At 35.9% G+C, this 20,151-nt stretch overlaps 1 protein-coding gene and 1 long non-coding RNA gene across 5 annotated transcripts in view; one reads left to right on the top strand and one right to left on the bottom strand.

The window, feature by feature from the left end:
- LOC115215812 (ras-related protein Rab-23) overlaps nucleotides 1-20,151 on the top strand; it is a 68,431-nt gene that overhangs the window by 31,039 nt on the left and 17,241 nt on the right. For 3 of the 4 annotated variants that reach the window (XM_036505818.1, XM_036505820.1, XM_036505819.1), the window contains exons 2-3: nucleotides 16,585-16,755; nucleotides 18,797-18,882. In XM_036505818.1, coding sequence (XP_036361711.1) covers nucleotides 16,601-16,755; nucleotides 18,797-18,882 — 241 coding nt within the window. In that variant the 5' untranslated portion in view covers nucleotides 16,585-16,600. Of the gene's footprint in view, nucleotides 1-10,213; nucleotides 11,530-16,584; nucleotides 16,756-18,796; nucleotides 18,883-20,151 lie in introns of those variants that run through there. The other variant, XM_029785117.2, reaches the window with a different exon arrangement.
- On the bottom strand, nucleotides 1,533-19,118 carry LOC118764790. Its single transcript, XR_005000594.1, has 3 exons — nucleotides 19,107-19,118; nucleotides 10,869-10,875; nucleotides 1,533-1,682 (listed from the first exon to the last, which is right to left on the bottom strand). It is a non-coding gene; the product is annotated as an uncharacterized LOC118764790 (long non-coding RNA).

The raw sequence follows: 20,151 nt of genomic DNA, 5'->3' as shown, positions 1-20,151 counted from the left end.
TCTGTCTTCCCTTCTCTGGATCTTTCCTTCTCCTATGTTTCCGACGAAGAGCTCCGCTCGAAACGTTAAACCCTCCTTCTTTCATGAGCGTCCAATAATACTATATTTGTTCCACGTCCTCGCTTTGTTGTGTTTTTTTTGTGCTTTCATGTTTGGATTAACTATATATATATATATATATATATATATAAGCAAATTAGCCAGTTAGAAAATCTCTGTAGGAGATGAAAGCAGTAACTATACTGAGAAGTAATGTTTGTCACTACTTAAATAGAGCTGTTCCATAGGAACCGCCGTTACTGCTATTTTTAACTCCAGGAGGACGCCTCTACCAGATGGTTATTCGATGCAATCTGCACCCGATATATATTGCAATCAGGGGAGTGGATCCCTACCATCCTCCACCCTGACCGTACGGTTTCGATCTCTTTGTTGTTATCTTCAGTGGTGGATACTCATCCGCTAGAGAGAGCAGTAGTTCACTCCAGCTCACTATAGCAGAAAGGATTATTAATATTAATATCTATATTCATAAAATGTATTTCCCGTATTGTAATTAAACACGTGTAACAGAATCAAAAACGTAATACGTACACTAATCATTGTCTTAGTACATTCCTACTCAGCAAGTATAATTCACCAACTAAATTTACATGCATGAATGTTTTCATTTCGAATAAAACATCTACATGTATTTGATAACTGGAATACGCAGTCGTGCACGAAGACACAGCTTGGCTTATAATCCCTTCAGATACTCTGTGTGTGTGTGTGTGTGTGTGTGTGTGTGTGTGTGTGTGTGTGGTGTGTGTGTGTGTGTGTGTGTGTGTGCGTGCGAGCGTATGTGTGCGTGCAAATTTTAAAAGAAAACTGGAAAAGCAACAAAAGTCAAAAAGACGTACACAGTGAATGCATTAGACTGACACTCAGAGAAAGTTTAAGATGTAAAAATGGAACGGGTGCGACGTTTCGTGCATAGTCCTTCGTCAGATAGAGGGAAAAATTCCGGAAAGGAAAGAAGGAAAAGAATAGTCTGAGAAAAGCACATGTGCCGATATGTGTGTGTGTGTGTGTGTGTGTGTGTGTGTGTGTGTGTGTGTGCGTGTGTGTGTGTGTGTGTGTGTGTGTGTAAACCAAGAGAGAAGATGGAGATAAGATAAATAAAAAATTATTAATACATTGATAAGACCTACAATTGTTTCATTTCATCGATTATAGTATAAAATCAATCAATTTAATTTGTTCTTTATATTAATTTATTGCAATAGCTATTTTTATAACTGTATCTATTTTTATAACTTTATATATTTTATATTATGTATTAATTTTAATGGTGCACTGTATTTTTCCTGTTTGATCATTTAATGTTTTCATTATGTTTTAAATATGATATATATAAATTCTTTGTACGTTCTTCCCTGGTGATATTCTGGTTTGTAATAATTAACCAAATTGATTACATTAAATTAAATTAAATTTGATTGATTTTATACTATAAGCGATGAATTGAAACAATTGTAGGTCTTGTCAATGTATTAATAAATTTTTATTAACCTTATCTCCATCTTCTCTCTTGGTTTTTATAATAATAATATATATGTGTGTGCTTATATTATTAGGAATTCAACCAGTCTAATCTTGGATATTTTTATCCCTCTGAGGTTTATATATCCTCACTTTTACTATATATATATATATATATATATATAGTGGCATTCTTGTGGTTGCGTAACCGCGGTTTCACCTTAACCGCTGCAGTTTTCTTTCTTGTGATAAAGTAAACAAGGCCGCTCTTCTGGCAATACGCACCAAGGAAGACAGAGGTTAGTGATCCTCTATGGTCTGAAGGTATGTCAGGAGCTGAAATCCATCGCAGGCTTTCAGTATAGTACAAAGACAATGTGTATGAGTGGATTGAGAAGTTTCAAAATGGCCGGACAAGCGTGAAGCACGAATAGGGAACAGGACGCCCATCAACCTCCAGCACGGATGCGAAGATTCAACAATCTTGAGAGATGGTTTTGGTGAACCGATAAATGACCATCGATGCGGTAGAATGCTCTCTGCAAATTAGTCATAGTTCTACATACGAAATCATCTACGACAAGCTTCGCTTCTGTAAAGTCTTTGCGAGATGGATGCCAAGAAAGCTTAACGAAGGGTAATAAACACAGTCGTGAGGCGATCTGTCAACGCTTACTCGACCGCTACAACGATGATAGCGAAGTGTTTTGGGGACGGATAGCCACAGGAGATGAGACCTAGGTGTGTCACTTTGAGCTTGAATCCAAAAGGTGAAGTATGGAGTAGAAGAACCGAGAATCGCTAGCAAAAACGAAATTCAAGACTCAGCCTTCTACAGATAAGGTGATGGTAATTGTATTTTGGGATGCAAAAAGGCTTGTACTTGAACACTGCCTGGGAAAAGAGTCTACAGTCGCCAGCGTAGGCTACCGTGAAATGCTGGCCAACAAACTGAAACCAACAATTGGCATCAAACGCCGAGGTCTATTGTTAACGTAAATATTGCTCATCTCGATCCACTCATACACACTTCTGTTGTCAACGCAAATGTTATTGTTGCATGCCCGCATAATGCCATCCACATCGTTGATATCCCTGAAAAATCGGGTTTCGAGTTGCTGGAACATCTGCATACAGTCCAGATCTCGCCCCTTCTTACTATCAACACTTTAGACCGCTCAAACATCTTTTTACGAAGTCGTCGATTTGGTACAGACGAAGAAGCGCAGGAAGTGGTGCATAAATGACTTCGCGATCAGCCGAAAACCTCCTTCTCCGATGGAATAAGCAAACTTGTGGACCGCTAGAAGAAATGCATCGAAAAGCAAGGAGACTGTGTCGAAAATGACCCTGCTTTTGTTTTACTAAAATACAGAAATAAGAGTACGTTTGATTTTTTAATTACCCTCGTATACATTACATTAATGGCAAGGCGCGCTATGAAATAGACTTCACGTCTATTTTATAGCGTTCCGATTGATCAAACAGTGATTGAAGTAAAGTAAAACGGCATAAAAAAAAACTCACATCAAAATATAAATAAAAAAAAATCAGTCAAATGTCATTCGGCTTCATTAATATGACCGCTCAGAGTAGAGTAAAAGTTATGTTTTGTGGTTTTTTTGTTTTTGTTTTTTATCGCCAATTATCCGTGGGAAACGCGTATATTATTGACGCACTGACCCTCCCTGTTCACATAGAAGAGAAGAAAAGGCTATTTTCATAAATATTTATTTATTGACTTATTTATACTGATTAGTTATGTATACACGAGAGGTTTCTACGATGCCCAAATATTGAAAATGTTTTGATCAAAGTTTTAATGTAATCGAAGAATCCTTTTCTTCGCACACCTATGAGAGAACAATCAAGTCTACAACAATGACTGTATGCGTGCGTGCGTGCGTGCGTGTGTGCATGTGTGTGTCTGTAACAAGAATTAGATAACAGAAATAACTCAGTGGCCGGTGGCATGTATTTCAACATCAAAGACAAATAAAGGTAAAATAATGAATTAGCATTCCATTAAAGAAAAAATAGTTTTCATGAGACAAAAGAACTGCAAACGTTGAATAAGAACCTTCGCTACCGCTCGTACAAGAAACACAAGGGACAAAATCTGAGAGCCAAGGCCAAGGAGAACCACTTGACGAAGGCAAAGAAGCTCCTGAACAATCTAAAGCGTCCGATTACGCCAGGGATGATCTGGTTCTTCTCAAATGATAAAAACAAAAACTTCTGCCAGGGCCAGTTGCACAACACTCAGAACGACAGGTAGCTTTGCCTACAATCCATGTGATGTCCCATGTATCATGAAAACCAAGCTACCCCAAACTGGGATGATCTTTGGGGAGTACTCTTGTAATGGTAATGTCAAACCGTTACGTATCTTTGAACAGGGCTTTAGGCTCAATTCAGACGGCTATGTGAAGCTACAGGAGTCTATAATCAAACTATGGATGAAGGTTGATTTCAGAAGGAAATGTGTAGCAGCAGAATTCAGCTCCTTGCCAAGCCTTCGGAAAGCGTCAACGGTGGTCGTCTAGTATCCTAATTTTCCCGATTGTAATCCCATGGGTTACAATGTGTTGAGAAAGACACCAACCGCTCTATTTGCAACACCAAGGCCAAGCTGGAGGCCAAGATCGACGTATTCGAAGATTGTCCCAGGGGCACAGTGAGGAACGCACGCACCAGGCTCCAGAGCTGTCTTGAGGCTGTGATGGAATATGAAGGTGGCAACTTTGAGTAAACTGTTATCTCCCAGCCATAATCTAGTTGATGTTATTTTATTTTTAAAGTGGGAAAGTGTCTTCTACTATAGCTTCGGGCCGACCAAAGCCTTGTGAGTGGATTTGGTAGACGGAAACTTGACAACCGATGCTGGTGTGTTTACGTCCCTGTAACTTAGCGGTTCGGTAAAAGACCGATAGAATAAGTACTAGGCTTAAAAGAATAAGTCCTGGGGTCGATTTGCTCGACTAAAGGCGGTGCTCCAGCATGGCCACAGTCAAATGACAGAAACAAGTAAAAGAGTAAAAGAGTTTTGGATGGGATATTGTGTTTTCTTTTCTTTTTTTATGCAAACTGTCAAATTCAACCCGAAGACCGCGTGTGTGTGTAAAGTCGCTGAAACGAAATGAGCTCTCCATCAAGCCTTTTGATAACAAATATATCTACTCTATCCAACACGAATATTCAGAACTCATTTGTGGTTTTTTTTTCTGTACTATACTACACGCGCGCGCACACACACACATACGTGTACGAGTAGGTGGGAATTATTTGGAAGCCTGTTATTCAAAGATCCTGCTTTGTCATACACTTCATCTCACACCTTGTGGAATATCCACTAATTCAATGAGCAGAGATTTCAATTGATCGAACAACTGAATATTCATCGTCGAAACTGACGTATATCTATTTACTTACTTTACTTACAGTATTCAAATAACAATCATTTTCTCAAGAGGTAATTAAGACCATCTGAAATTTCATCCATTTAATTAACAATTTCTTCCTAAAGCATAAATACATTTAGTTGAGTGGATGGTCGAGTGTAATACTTGAGAATATGTTAATTTTATTAATGGGCTCCATTGCAGAAAGATTTTTATTTATTTATTTTGCGTAGTAGAAAACTAGTCTACTTAAACCATCACCCAATCTACCACCAACATCTAGTCCGTCATTATCGGAGCATTTGGGTCAGGTCACTAATTGGAGACTAACTTCCTCCCTTCTTTCAACCAGTCACAGAAGCCTCAAAAGATTCTTGATCATCATCTTTCTCTTCTGACTAAGACATGTTTACATGATACCAATGATTTGTTACACAAACAAAACAAATCAATGAATTATTACTTCCTTTAATGAAACTTCTGATTCTGTCTACAATATCTTCGCCTTGTGTCTTTAACTCCTTCATGAAGTAGAAGAGGTACTGGCGTGACATAGTGCGTACAGTGGGCAATTTACCTGACGAAGCTGCGTATCTGACTACAGTTAATTTCTTCTACAAGAGATTTCAACTGATCGAACAACTGAATATTAATCGTCGAAACCGGAATTTGAACTCAGAGCGCAGTGAGACGGAATAATTACCACAAGGTAATTAACGCATGTGTGTGTGTGTGTATGTGTGTATGTGGTTGTGTGTAGTTGTGTATGGGATCTTTTCGCTTTGACCGGTAGATTTTTAAAATAATTTCTTTGTAACTAAACACTTTTAAACTCCGTATACTGGTAGAATGTGTTACATAAAACATCTTTTTCTCTTGGCTTTCTTGAGAAAATTCTGTAGTTTGTAAGCTATTTGTTGTTTAAATGTTGTTGACAAAGAACCGGAGAAATTGTATTCACCTCAATAGACGTCATTGATTGGTTGAAATTGCCGAAATGCAAGAAATTAAACAACAAATAGCTTACAAACTACAGAATTTTCTCAAGAAAGCCAAGAGAAAAAGATGTTTTATGTAACACATTCTACCAGTATACGAAGTTTAAAAGTATTTAGAAATTATTTTAAAAATCTGCCGGTCAAATCAGCCTGTGTATGTTTAAGCAAACGCATTTTCGATAGTTAACGATTATTTGTTAACCGGTCACTTTGATTCAGTGCATTTGTTTTACTTTGTCCTTCATCTTATATGTCTGAGCAAAGTTCGAAAGATCGCTAAATGCTTTACTCTGAAATAATTCATTCCATCTAGTGACAAATAGATACTCTAAAGTAGGGAGCCAATTATCATTGTTCGCGTGGTCGCTCGAGCTATAGCCAAATTTCCTTCAAATCATACTAAATGATCTTTAAAATGGGAAGGATACACGTTAGGGATGGTCACTGCTGGAACGGCTTTCATTTTAGGTCGGCTCAATCAACGTTGACCTGGGTTGAAACATGTAAGGGGCCGTGCGATGTGGAGTAACGAGAATGGCACTTTTGTACATCACACGGCCGATATAATAAAGAGAAAAATTGATAGAATCATTTACTTGCCAGCTGGAAAAAGAGAGGCACAACCGCGCAGAATGATTAAGAAAAGATTTATTGATATGTTAACATGTGTGTGCGTCATGTATACAGAATAATAGACAGGCCGTCATGTATGTGTGCATGTAAGCATAGATGTATGCGCGTGTTAAGAACATATAAGGATGGCAACGAAGAAGAGACAGTGCAAAAGTCTATAGCCATCGAAGTGAGAAGTAAGTTCATAGACACAAGAAAGATGAATACCTGTTCGTAGTCAATAGTACACGGTAGTTGAAATACTGAATCAAGAGGTTGCAGCCATGATGCTGAGCCGGTTACGGGTACATGTCGTATGTGAGGTCGTGGCAGTGATGCTGCTGCCTGGGTCACTTGGTACAGGAATTCATGCAGGTTGTATATTCGCTGTTGATCCACGGTGAAGTAATTCACGAACAGTGAAGTGTTAGAACCTGGGTGAATTGCTTGCTGAGCTGTGTACGTGGAGAGATGATGTTGACAACGTTAAGAAGGATATGGGTGGCGACGACGGAGTTTACCGTAATGCTGTTGGACGAACCTGGTGAATCTCAACGTAACTGTTGCTGTGGTGGTGTTGGGGTCGTCTGACATTATCGCTGGAACTGGCTGTGTCTTTGTGGTCAGTGGTTAGACCTTAAATGGTCTGGAACCAAAGACTTCGGAACGAGAAGTTGGGTTTTTATAAGGAGCAGTAGGCTTACCACAGGGTGGTAAACAGACTAATCCCACGTGCTCGTGGGATTAGTCCGACTGGTTATACACGGCGAGTTGGCACGACAGAGTAAGAGACAAATTGCGCCAATACCAACCAGAGTAGTGGACACAACGGGACCCAAATAGCGGCCAAAGGCTAGCTGTTCCCTGCTACGTTCGAATGCACGTATCTTCTATATATATATAAAGATGAGAATGTGTGTGTGAATCCCTAAAACTCAAGAACTACCCAACCGATTTCGGATCTGTTCCTTTTGAACGACACTTTGTAACATAATTTCTAGGTAACTAAAAAGTTTTAAACTTCGTATACTGGTAGAATGTGTTTATAAAACATCATTTTCTCTTGGCTTTATTGAGAAAATTCTATAGTTTGTAAGATATTTCGTCTGAAATTACTTGCATTTCGGCAATTTTAACCAATCACTGGAGTCCATTTAGGTAAATAACATTCTGTGCATAATGAATATGTCCCTCCTTTAAGAAACAGATTGGGTTTATTTACATTTGTGAAGAAAAAAGATACCCTTTCTCCACCCCTAACCCTAAATCTAAAATAGATTGAAATGCAATAGATCGATACTAGGGTTATAATTATGGGTGACAATTTCATACGACACCGCTACGGAAAATGGGATCTTTTTCTACTGGTGTCAAATGAAAATGTCACCCTTAATTATGGTCCTAATATCGATCTATTGCATTTCAATCTATTTTAGATTTAGGGTTAGAGTTGGTTAGGGTTAGGGGTTGGGGAAGGGTATCTTTTTTTCTTCACAAATGTAAATAAACCCAATCTGTTTCTTAAAGGAGGGACATATTCATTATGCACAGAATGTTATTTACCTAAATGGACTCCAGTGATTGGTTAAAATTGCCGAAATGCGAGTAATTTCGGACGAAATATCTTACAAACTATAGAATTTTCTCGATAAAGTCAAGAGAAAATGATGTTTTATAAACACATTCTACCAGTATACGAAGTTTAAAACTTTTTAGTTACCTAGAAATTATGTTACAAAGTGCCGTTCAAAAGGAAAAGATCCGAATGTGTTCTTTCAGTTTAAGGATAACAATTAGATATACAGCTACATAAATTAATCCAAACATAAATTTTGTGTAACTGACGTCCCATGACTTCAGTCAAGCAATTTGGTTTAATCGTTGCTTGTACGCTACACATAATTTAAGAAAAATACGCTTGCAATTTTTTTTCAAAATGTCCTCGACTATATTAATGGAAATATCAATTGTAGGGCCATGAAACTCTAAGTATTATAAATAATATTCATAAATTTATTGTTGACATATCCTGAAAAAAATTCTACAGGTATGGTAGACGATAATTTATTTTTATTAATTCCATAAGAGCGGCTAGCTCGTTAGAGCATCAAAGAAAAATGCCTTACTCTTTCTGGGTTTAAATCCCGCTCGAGTAAGTACTAGGGTTGATGGTATCGACTAACACCCTCCTCCTAAAATTGTTGGTTTAGTGTCTGAATTATAGCAATTATTACAATCATTAACCAATTAGGGAAATTTTCGAGGTCAGCTTTACCTTCCATCCTTTCGAAGTCGAAAATAAAGTTCCAGCCAAATAATGGAAGTCGATTTAATCAACTAACTTCACCCACAAAATTTGTCCTTATGCTTATTTTAGAAATTATTGTTGTTCAGGTTATTGTTGCCGTTGTCGTTATTGTGATGATTATTACAGTCAGAAAATGAACACATGTTATGATTTGATATAAAAATTCCAATAAATGAAATATTTTCCCATATTTCTATGTACCGCCTATTCATAATACACCTGCCATTCATTAAATGAATATCATAAAAAAAAAAGAAGAGGAAAAAAACCCTCTACTGAACTGAATTACCTCCTGTTGTATAAGAACTCTACTGACATATCTCAAAGCTAAGCCGCCCTGCCAACTATTTATAATCCCATTCCCACCGCTCTACATTCATTCTTTCATACCTTCAAAAGCAACAGTTTGCAAATATGTCAAGAACAAATCCCTCCACTGTTATTATTAACTTTGGATACTAATTATAATTTCTGTTTTCGTCATCTTATATAAATACTAACTGTAACTAGAGAATATTTCGTTTGATTCTATATTATGTTCTATTTCCATGTTTATACTCTAACAATGGTACCCCCTTTTCTCTTCATATAATGGGAACTCTATTATTTGTGGCATTGCTCTTAATACAAAGGAGACGGCGTTCTTGTCTATTATAGAGTCGTAGACAAGTTATTGTTGTTTAGTTCCAGGTCAATCATAGACTCCTGATTAAAGATGTTAGAGCTATGACTTATTTTTCAGATATTGTTTCAATTGGATATATTATACAATAGGTCTGTTTAGAGTGGCTTGGTGGAAATGTTGGTTGCTATTTCTAACAGGGTGAGGTCCCCTCGTTGGCTGATGTTTGCTTAACCAATCTAATAATAACAAGGCAAACAGTGACATCATTGACTTCTTTTCCAAAATTACTTACTTAACCATCATTACTATCACTAGAGCCAAAATAAGACTTTGTAGGCCTCTGGAATGTAACTACTGTTAGGTCGGCAGTGATATTTCCATTTACAACGGCCCTTAAAGCCCATATTTGAATAGGGTGCTGACTATCACTATGAGGTAGCCTCTTACGTAGTCGCTGGATCTGCAATAATTAGAGACATTGGAAAAGGAGAGATAGAGAATATGAGATTGACTCTAGCATAGTTGATAGTGCTAGTGCTCATAGTTGAAGAGCTGGTGATCCATATTCTTTGTCTGTAGCCAAGATACTAGACTCTCAACAGCCTAGTCTACATAGCTGTAGATAGGTACCACTCAATTCTGCACTTATTTTATTCTCTCGAGTCCACTACATTCCACTTTAACCTCAATTTATTACGAGGTATAAGTGAGTCGCTATAACTCACTGGGTTGTTGAAACCCAACTGCAGTCTCTGCTATGATGTAATGATGGCCAATCAGTTGGGCAGAACTCATAACTCTCTGCTCTAACTACTTACCCTCTAAGAATAGACTATTTTTAACATGCTAAAAATAATTGATATTTCCTTCAAGTAACAACACCCTATTGCCTGAAAAGGGAAGGACATACTGCATAATATGGTCTTAGCAGTATATAGTCCGCAACATGACTGAATGATCACAATTTGAATGTTTTCATCATAGATCTACTTATTCAATGCTGACTTGGGAACGACAGAAAGAAAAAGGGAGTTAAACTTATCAGTTAACGAAATACACAACGATGACATTGGTCATTGTTGTATCGTCACCGGTAAAATCTCAAGTTCGAGTACGATTATTTACCAGATTTAACTTCTGCGACTATGTTGGTCAGCTGCAGTATCCACAAAACGTGTCGCAAACTGAGCATTTCTTGTGTCATTGTAGAAGAGACAATGTGCTGATTATGCAAATTACTTTCTAGGCTCAGGTTTAGCATTGCCCACTATGACGTAACTGGCTCGCCAGTAATGGATACAGAAGCAGGTACCTGTGGTACCTGCTCGCAACTTGATAGACTGTGCTGATGAAAGATAAGTTTCTTAGCCATGGCTGCAGTCTGTTGAACTATATCATACTGTAGTACTTGCTTACAGATAATTAATTGCTTAAATTCAAATTAGGGTCCTTTTGTTTTTCTTTATTTACTGTAGACCAGCTGCTTCTTGGTTGGACACATTTCAAGACTAAAAAACAACCTTACATAGATACAGGCATATACACATTTTATAAATGTTGTAATTACTTGAAGCCAAAAATAATCTTAATACAAGGAAACCAAGTCCACCTGGAGAATACATGAATACATGCATGAATAAAACACGATTTTTTTCTATGGTAACCGATAAGAAGTAGGAAGAAAACATAACAAATAAATCTAAAAAGGGCGATATGGAAATAAGAAGAGAGTAACAAGAAGTAAAAAACGAAATATTTTACGAAAGAAAAGACAAGACTCGCCAAGTAAGGCAATGAAAGAAGACCAGTATAAAACAAGAAACCATGCTGAGAGTAAAAGATGTGTTAGACAAGACTTGTGTTGACATGTCGAGCTATATAACAATGGTTTGTCAGTGTGGTTAACCTTTTTTTGCGGTACTCTCTTGAATACATAGCACTGCGACGTTATCGTCTACACTATTAACTCCTGAAACATCGTAATCTGTTGTGTATGAAAACATTTATTCCTGGGGAGCGACTGTGAAAATTCTGGAGTCTGTATTGCAAATATGATTCAAGGTAAATTGTTCTCCTTAATTTTATTTTAATGACGACAATGCTAATAATAATAATAGTGATTGTGGTGAAGGGGATTTCTTTGTGGAAAAAAATTCAGAAAAACAAAGTAATAATAATTATATTAAATTATAGACAATCATTAGAATGACATTTAAGATATTTGTTTTCAATGGTAGTAACCATGTACTGGAGCCTGTTGTTAACTGGTGAACAATGTCCTGACAGTTGGCCAGGCTATAATAATAATACACAATAGTACACGCGTCAACAGACAATAAGTGACAACAAAAGTAGACGATAAGAGATAACAAACGATAAAAAACAAGAATAACAACTGTAGTCAACAACGAACTACAATAACAAAGAAAAGAAAAACATATCTCTATAATAGTATCAAGTTATAAACAACCGTAATGTTTCTTTAGCAACAGCAAGTCCATGATTTCCAAACTTGTTTTACTTGTGACGCACCGTAAGCAAGCTAAAAACATTTTGACTTAATTCGTTCATCCTAAAATTAAAAAAATGTATTTAAAATAAAGTTATATATTTTCGTAACTATTTAGTTCTTTTTATTCAATAAAGGAAGCACAGTTACCATAACTTTATAGTTAGACTTTAAGCTTATAGTTATCTGTTTTCTTAAAATATTTAATTTCTGCAATGCCCCTAGCTTTATCTCGTGATATACAAGTGTGCCGTGACACTGTTGGGAACCTGTAAGCCAGAGTGACATCGCACAAAACTTGTAAACTATTATAAAAAGACTATGTTCAGGGTGCTGTGGTTATAGACACGTATATACATAGTTTAAAATGGTAAATACTTTCCCTGAGCTTTAAAAAAAAATGGTTACAGTTCTAAACAAGAATTTCTGGCGATCTTTCGTTTTGAAAACAATTTGGATCACCGAAACTCTCATAAATATTTGACGCTCTGGTTAATTTTGGTTCTTGCACAGGCACTGAAATTCAAGTAATATTCAAAGAAATTTAATTCAGTTTATATGGATTATTGGTTAGAAGGATAAGGTTGGATTAAGGGGTCAGGATTGATACAGTCCTTTTGATCTACGACTTCAGTAAAAGCGAAGTTCATTTGGCAACATCGATCTCAGGCTGTATAAGGATGTGAACTGACAATTTCGCCGTTAGCGTTAGTCACCACAGTCACGAGCTTTGTATTATTGTTTACTGGAGACCATTGTTGCGTGATTGGTCCTTGTAGACTTTTTTTCGTTGAGTCACCCACCATCTTTGTGGGGTCGAGTTGTCATGAGACAGATTGATGTTGTATCTTTACTAGTGGATTCTCCCCATACCCAAAGGACACTAAGCATGATTTAAGCTGCCTTAAAAAGATGGTATGCCCATCACTTTTGTTGGTACTAATTTGAAAAACAGTTTTGATTCCTTAAAAATGATGGGTTGGTCACAGTTGTAATGGTATTATGTTGAAATTTCTTTGCACATACCAACCACTACATTCTTAGTGTGTGCACAGAAACCAAAATAAAGTGGTCTGTCAAGTATTTTGGAAGATTTTTCTATTTCATATGTAAAGTCTGGGGTACCCAAAAAGCTGAGTAGGTTGTACTTACGTAGTTATATAAACAAACATAAATCCAGTTACACAACATGGTAAATGGATGGAATAAACATGAGATGATTCTCACCAAATGGAAAGTGTGGGAGCTATTTAAAGATGTTGCAACCTGTTTCTTTTCATTAAGGCATTTGCATTGTCAGGGACTTTTCTGTAACTTCAGCAAATATCTAAAGGTCAGCTTTTTACTCTTTCGACAGCAGGGGCCAAAATAGCATTTGCCTGTAAAAAGGTTCTGTGATGTCATGTCAACCACCTTGAGCTGATTTCTGCTGCCATGGCTATCTCCCTGGAAACTTTCTTCGGTTGTTTGGGTTCTTAACTGTTCTGCAAGAAATAGTGCACTGACCTGGGTGGGAAAGTACCACAATCAACTAGTACTTGTTTCTTAATACATGTACAATAAATAAATGATTTTTAAAAAAATTATCAGGTTTTATATTGATTTTTCCCCCCACCTAAAACTGATATTCTACATCATTAATAGTGAATGCTATACTCAATAATATCACATACACTTACCACAGATTTAATTATAAACTACCCCAGCAGATAATCACAGAAATCAAAAAATGTCTTTATATGTGTAAGAATGTTTACACGAATTATTAAATCACTTTTTTTAAAAATTACGGTAATATTTTATAGAACTACTGACATAAATGAATGATATTTTTGAAGTTTTTTTTTGGTAATACAGTGTAAATTTGTTGTTCAACTCTATAGCTGCATAGAAAAGTATTCAGTTTCTTCAATATAGGCTCCATGTAGACATTTGTAATTATTGTAGAGAGGGGAGTACCAATTTTCTCAGACAGCTGAATTTGTATCTTGGCTTCTTTCTGTTCGGAGAGTCATTTCATTAAATGGCAAACTGAAAAGCAATTGGGTCAATTCACTAAAAAGTGTACTGGTGCATTAACCGAGATATTGCATGCACTCATCTCTCTCTATATATATATAAACGGCAAAATGTCTGTGTGTGTGCACGTATCCTTTATACAAATCCACAATTTTTCAGTTAGAGGGCTCGCACTTTCTATGGTCATTCAAAACCATCCAAGAGTGGTCGTGCACATCTTTACATTTCCCCAGTCACCCCGCAAAGCCATTAAAAAATCAATAGAAGTGACTTTTTTGTGAATTTTCTATCCAAAACCAATCAAAATGCCCAAAACTTGATACGCCAATTGAATGGCAGCTAGCTGTATGTGATTGGTCGGATATTTGGACAGTACTCGTGTGTATGTATGCACGCATGCAGCTGTATATGCATGCACTAGCATACTGGGTCATAGTGCTAGTTATCAGATAAAATGGTTTCTCTGTTGGTCGATAATAGCATAGATGTACATCATATATTTTAAGATAATTTTTAATAGTAGTTGAGTTGCCTGCATTTCTTGTTGATGTGTAGCACTATTAAGTGCTGTTCTTGATATATTCAGACAGATTTATCCTCTTTGTTTATCCATAGATTAAGTTGTCTCCAGTCTATGTATATGCCATCCAACACATCTACATACAAATGGAGATAGCTGTGTATTTAAGAATTTCATTTTACAACTATGTGGTTCTGAGTTTGATCCTATTGCATAGCATTCTGGGCATTTTGTTGCATCAAGTTGACAATTATATGTATGTATATATGTGTTGTTCATTTTCCACATTTAGCCACCAGAGCTATGGTGGAAAGTGTACTTGTTGTGACCATCTCATTTTTTTTTTTCAATCAAACAGTTTTCACAGTTTTCGATGTGTCTGTCTTTTCTTTACGATAATAAGATGTAATCAGAGAGATTTATCTTCTATCCAGGTCATGCAAACATGTGGACTTTTCCTTATTGGTGTGTGTGTGAGAGAGAGAGATTTAAGGCAAAAAAGTTTACAGGTCCTGAACTATAAGTTTTATACCATTAACATTATGGTTGGAAATCACCACTGTATTGAAGCGATTCAACAGCTGACAATAAAGTTGATTGTATAACATAAAGGGAAAACATTTAGTCTTGTCTTGCTTAGGATGTGATAGCCTTACTAGTACTGGTACTGTGATAAAATGTTCTTAATACACTCTAAAAAATTGTTGGAGATAAGAAGGGCATCCAACTACTGAAATCAAGACAAAAATGAAATGTAAGCATCAATCTATGCAGGTAGTAGCTCCCAGTCAGAATTGGCATAGATCCAACTATGCCAGTTTAGAAATTGGACATAAAAAATTATATACATACATAAACACACACACACACACGCATGCACACACACACACACACACACACACACACACACACACATATGCACGCACACACACACACACACAATGCTGATAAGGTTTGACTGACAAGCATGCCTATAGTTGTCCCGTGCATGTAGATAAAAATAAAATGATCCTTTTCTTAAGCATCTAAATTTGTATGAAAAATTGATTTTTAATTTCTTAATATTGTTTCTTTTTGAGAGTCCCAAACTATTGCCACTAGATCTTTGTTTTCTTTTTCCAGCTCAGTGAGAAATTTCAGTAAAATAGGATTATTTTGCACACAACAATCAGTAAATTGCCAGTAAATCACCATTAACATGCACACACACACAGAGGCCAACTATTGATGAAACTTCAAAGTCCTGTTGGTTTATTTAAAATATTTCACTCTGCATTTCCTTCAGTCAGTGTTCACAGTTTTCTATGCTTTTAAAAATATCCTTTAGCTTGGCATATGCACACACATATATTAAGGGTTCTGGAAAGTAATGTTCTATTTCATGTAACGAGTTCAAATCATCATAAAACATATCTTAAATATATTTATTCAGTCAAAGTATAATTGCTATCAAAAGCAATAACATTTTCCCCTCGTCAAAACCAGTTTCTTATACTTTGGGCAAAAAAGTCAAGTTCTTTTGAAGATAAAAGCGTTTGGAGTGCCGTTTCAACAGTCCCTGCTTCTGAATGTTTTTCCACTTGTGAAGTGTTCAAGTAACTTGAATAAGTGAAAATCTGATGGTGCTAGGTTCGGTGAATAAGGAAGGTGAGGTAGAGATTCACAGCCTAATGAATTTATCTTTGCTTGGGTTATCATCACTGAATATGGCCTTGTATTATCATGTTGCAGAATAATTCCCTTTCTGTTGCAAGTTCAGTCCTCATTTGAACTGATTTGGCCCAGACACGTACTGGAATCAGTGTTTCTCTCTTACATTTTTCAAAATTTGTGCCAATGTTAGAAACTAATGAGTGTAAGCTGTCAGCTCTTCAAATCAAGGAATGTCTTACAAAAATGATTAAAATTTATGAGACAATTATTTTTTAAATAAATTTAATAATAATTTGATAAATTGAAAAAATAAAATGTTTTTTGTTAAGGCTGATGAAAATGATCTGAGAAATACAAATATAATTATTAAATACAGCTCATCTCAGGTATTTAAATTTTTTTTTTATATTACCAGATTGAAATTTTAGAAAATGTATGGAGAAGACTTTGAGACTTCTATAAAGATTGTAGTTGTTGGTAACGGTGGTGTTGGTAAGTCTAGCATGATCCAGCGTTACTGCAAAGGCATATTTACACAAGAATATAAGAAGACAATTGGTGTTGATTTCTTGGAGAAACAAATAATGTGAGTTTATCCTTGGATTTATTGCTTGTTTGTATAGTCATGTTATTAGTGCAGTGACTTGATTCTAAGATGAAAGATTGATTGAGATACAGCTGAAATAGTTATAACATAGAATTTGTCATTTGTTTATTGTTGGATGCATGTAATCAGCAACAATCAGATATTGGAATCAATTAAATCACCAAATCATCATTTGGGAGCTGACCCATGAAACAATAAATTCTGGGAATCTTGTTGGAAACAGTGATGCAGTAATTGCTGACAAACTCAAGACACTAATGGTAGAACAGGATATATAAGGTTGTAGTTGATTGGGAACATTGAGAATTAAATCAGCCACAGCTTTTCTCTAAAATTTGCAACATTGTGTGCTTATCTTAGAAATCATGTTATTGTTGGAGAAGGTTCACAAATTTTGATTTATGTTGTGAATGAATGTGTTTAAATCATACACCACACAATATTTAACCTAAATCATTTCACTCATTTATTTACATTCTTCTTAGTTTCTCTACATGCTTTGTACACTTGTCATATGTTCTGTGATTTAGCTGTCATCTTGCAAAACATTCTCCTTAGTACTGAGAACTTCAATGACAGTCTGATTTAATTTTGCTTTTTATTTTTCCATGTTCTATAAAATAATACCAGTCATATTGATTTCAAATTTTGGCACAAGGCCTGCAATTTTGGGAAAGGAGCAAATCAATTGCATCAGCCCCAGTGTTCAACTGGTACTTATTTTATCCCCCCTCCCTCTCCAACCACCAAAAGGATAAAACGTAAAGTTGACCTCAGTGGAACTTGAACTTGAAGATAGATGAGATGCTGCTAAGCATTTTGCCTGGCATGCTAATGATTCTGTCAGCTCACTGCCTTGAATAGTACCAGTCAGTTTAATTTGCCACATCTTTGCTTTAAACTTTAATGCCAATATAAGAAATCAATAATAATAATTTCCTGTTCCATTGACAGTTCATGACACATGCTCTCCACCCAAGTCTACCTCCCTACCATTTCTCATATTTAATGCCCTCTCCCACTTGATATCTACCCAATCCTTCATTGAAGTTCTCTGTAAATACCATTCTCTATCCCCAAAGTTCAGGTTTGTACTTTGATTAGAAACAATTATTGTTATCAGCATGGTGGATTGTCAGAATCATTAGAGCATCAGAGAAAATGCCTTGCAATATATCTTTTGGCTCTTTCTTTTCTGAGTTCAAGTCATGCTAAAGTCAGCATTGCTTTTATTCCTCCAGGGTTGATAAAATGAGGCACCAGTCAAATACTTTTGTCAATGGAATTGGCTTGTCCTGCCCACTACCACTTTTCAAAATTGTTGACCTTGTGCCTAAATCAGAAACAATCATCATCATCATTATTACTACTATTGATTTTTAATATCTGCTCATGTAAAATACATATCCACTTTGTGATTCTCTCATCAATACTTTGGTTCACACAGTGAGTTCTGTGTTCTGCTGAAGTCTTATTAGGTCAAATTATAACCAGAGTTTCTCCCATATTTGTTGAACTGATAAAATAATTAAAATATTAGTCATTGAAATTACATTATCTTTGCTTCACTTCAAAAATATTTCAAATTATATTTTTAATAACACTATTTTCCTAATCTTTGATGTTCATTATCACTCATGTTGGTATGATTTTAAAATGTTTTGCTGTTTCTTTGAATACTATATATGTTCATTTCTGAGCTGGGTCAGAGCATGGTGTAGTAGTCATGTTAATAGTTCATCTGGACAAATAATACTGGTTAAAATAGCAGAGCGAATAGTCAGCAGTAATAATTATAGTTTCCTGATTTAAATTCTAGCCAAGCCTTGTTTAGGAACATATCACCTGAAGGCAATTGGAGAAAATTGACTGAAACCTTGAATCATTTACAATGATGAACATTTAAGAGGAAGAAAATAGTCCTGAAATAGTCAAACATCATATTAACATCTTTTTTTTTCTCAAATAGCTTTCTTAAAAAAAGAAGACATTGATTATTAAGTTGTTTTATTATATTTAGAGTGGGTACCCAGAATATACATTTAATGCTGTGGGACACAGCTGGCCAAGAAGAATTTGATGCCATCACTAAGGCATATTATCGAGGTATAATATATTTCATTAAATTTCTAACATGTATTTTTCTCTCAAACACCTCATTACTTCCCAAATACAATTGAAGTTTTGTTTTTTTCTTCTTCTCATGATCAAGATGTTTCGTGTCCATGGAGAATGTAGCTGTTTAAGTCAGTCCTTGACAATCACCTAAGAAATCAATAATTCACATTCTGTCACTGACAATATATTCATCTATGCTTAAGATATATAACTTTCAATTAGGTATAAGACAATAGGAACTTAGTGTTGTTAGTAATAATTGCTGTGAATTTGGAATGTGTTTCGCATGCTAGCAGTGCTGTGTTCAAATTCTTGTTTGGGTGTATGACATTCATTGGTATTCTATTTTTAATCAGGTCAAGCAGTAAATCAAGCTGTTATTTATCTATCAATTAGCAAGCAATAATGGTTTGTACATTGTAATCTATAATTGCTCGGTTATATATATGTGTGTGTATGTATATATATATATATATATATATATATATATATATATACATACACGAAGGGAAGTAAAAAAATTATCCACACTTTCACCATAACATATCTTTATTATTGTCACTCTGCCTTCTGTGCATGTGTGCTTATAGTTGGTACTATTGTGGCCACATGATTGAAGTTTGAGCCTAATCATGTTCCAATTTCTATGGTTGGAAGGTCTGTCAGGTGCTGGAATTCATAAGAGGCTTTTACCACAATATGGGGATGCCTGTCAACCTCCACCATTGATGAGAAGATTCTGCAAGCTTTAGAGATGGTAATGGTGAACCAGCAAGTTACCATATGATGAGGTAGCTCATTCTCTGCAGATTGTCATGGTTCTGCCAATCAAATCGTCCACAATGAGCTCAGATTCCATAAAGTCTGTGCAAGATGGGTGCCAAGAGAGCTTACTGTAGAGCACAAGTGCAAATGTCTTGAGGTCTGCAAATGTTTACTTGATTGCTACAACAATGAGGAATTTTTAGCCACAAATGAAGCATGGGTCCATCATTATGAGGCAGAATCTAAAAGACAGAGTATGGAGTTGAAACATCCTGGCTCGTCAGCAATGAAGAAATTCAAGACTCAGTTTTCCATGGGAAAGTTGAGACTAACTCTTTTGGGGACTCAAAAGGGCCTATACTTGAAGACTACCTGGAAAAGGGGTTTATGATCAACAGTGCAAGATATAGTGCCTTCCTGGCCAACAAACTGAAGCCAGCAATTTGCACCAAATGCCAAAGCCTATTGTCAAAGAAAGTTTTGTTGTTTCAT

Source organism: Octopus sinensis, linkage group LG9 (assembly GCF_006345805.1).
Source record: "Octopus sinensis linkage group LG9, ASM634580v1, whole genome shotgun sequence".
NCBI lineage: Eukaryota > Metazoa > Mollusca > Cephalopoda > Octopoda > Octopodidae > Octopus > Octopus sinensis.
This window is presented reverse-complemented; position numbering and strand designations above follow the sequence as displayed.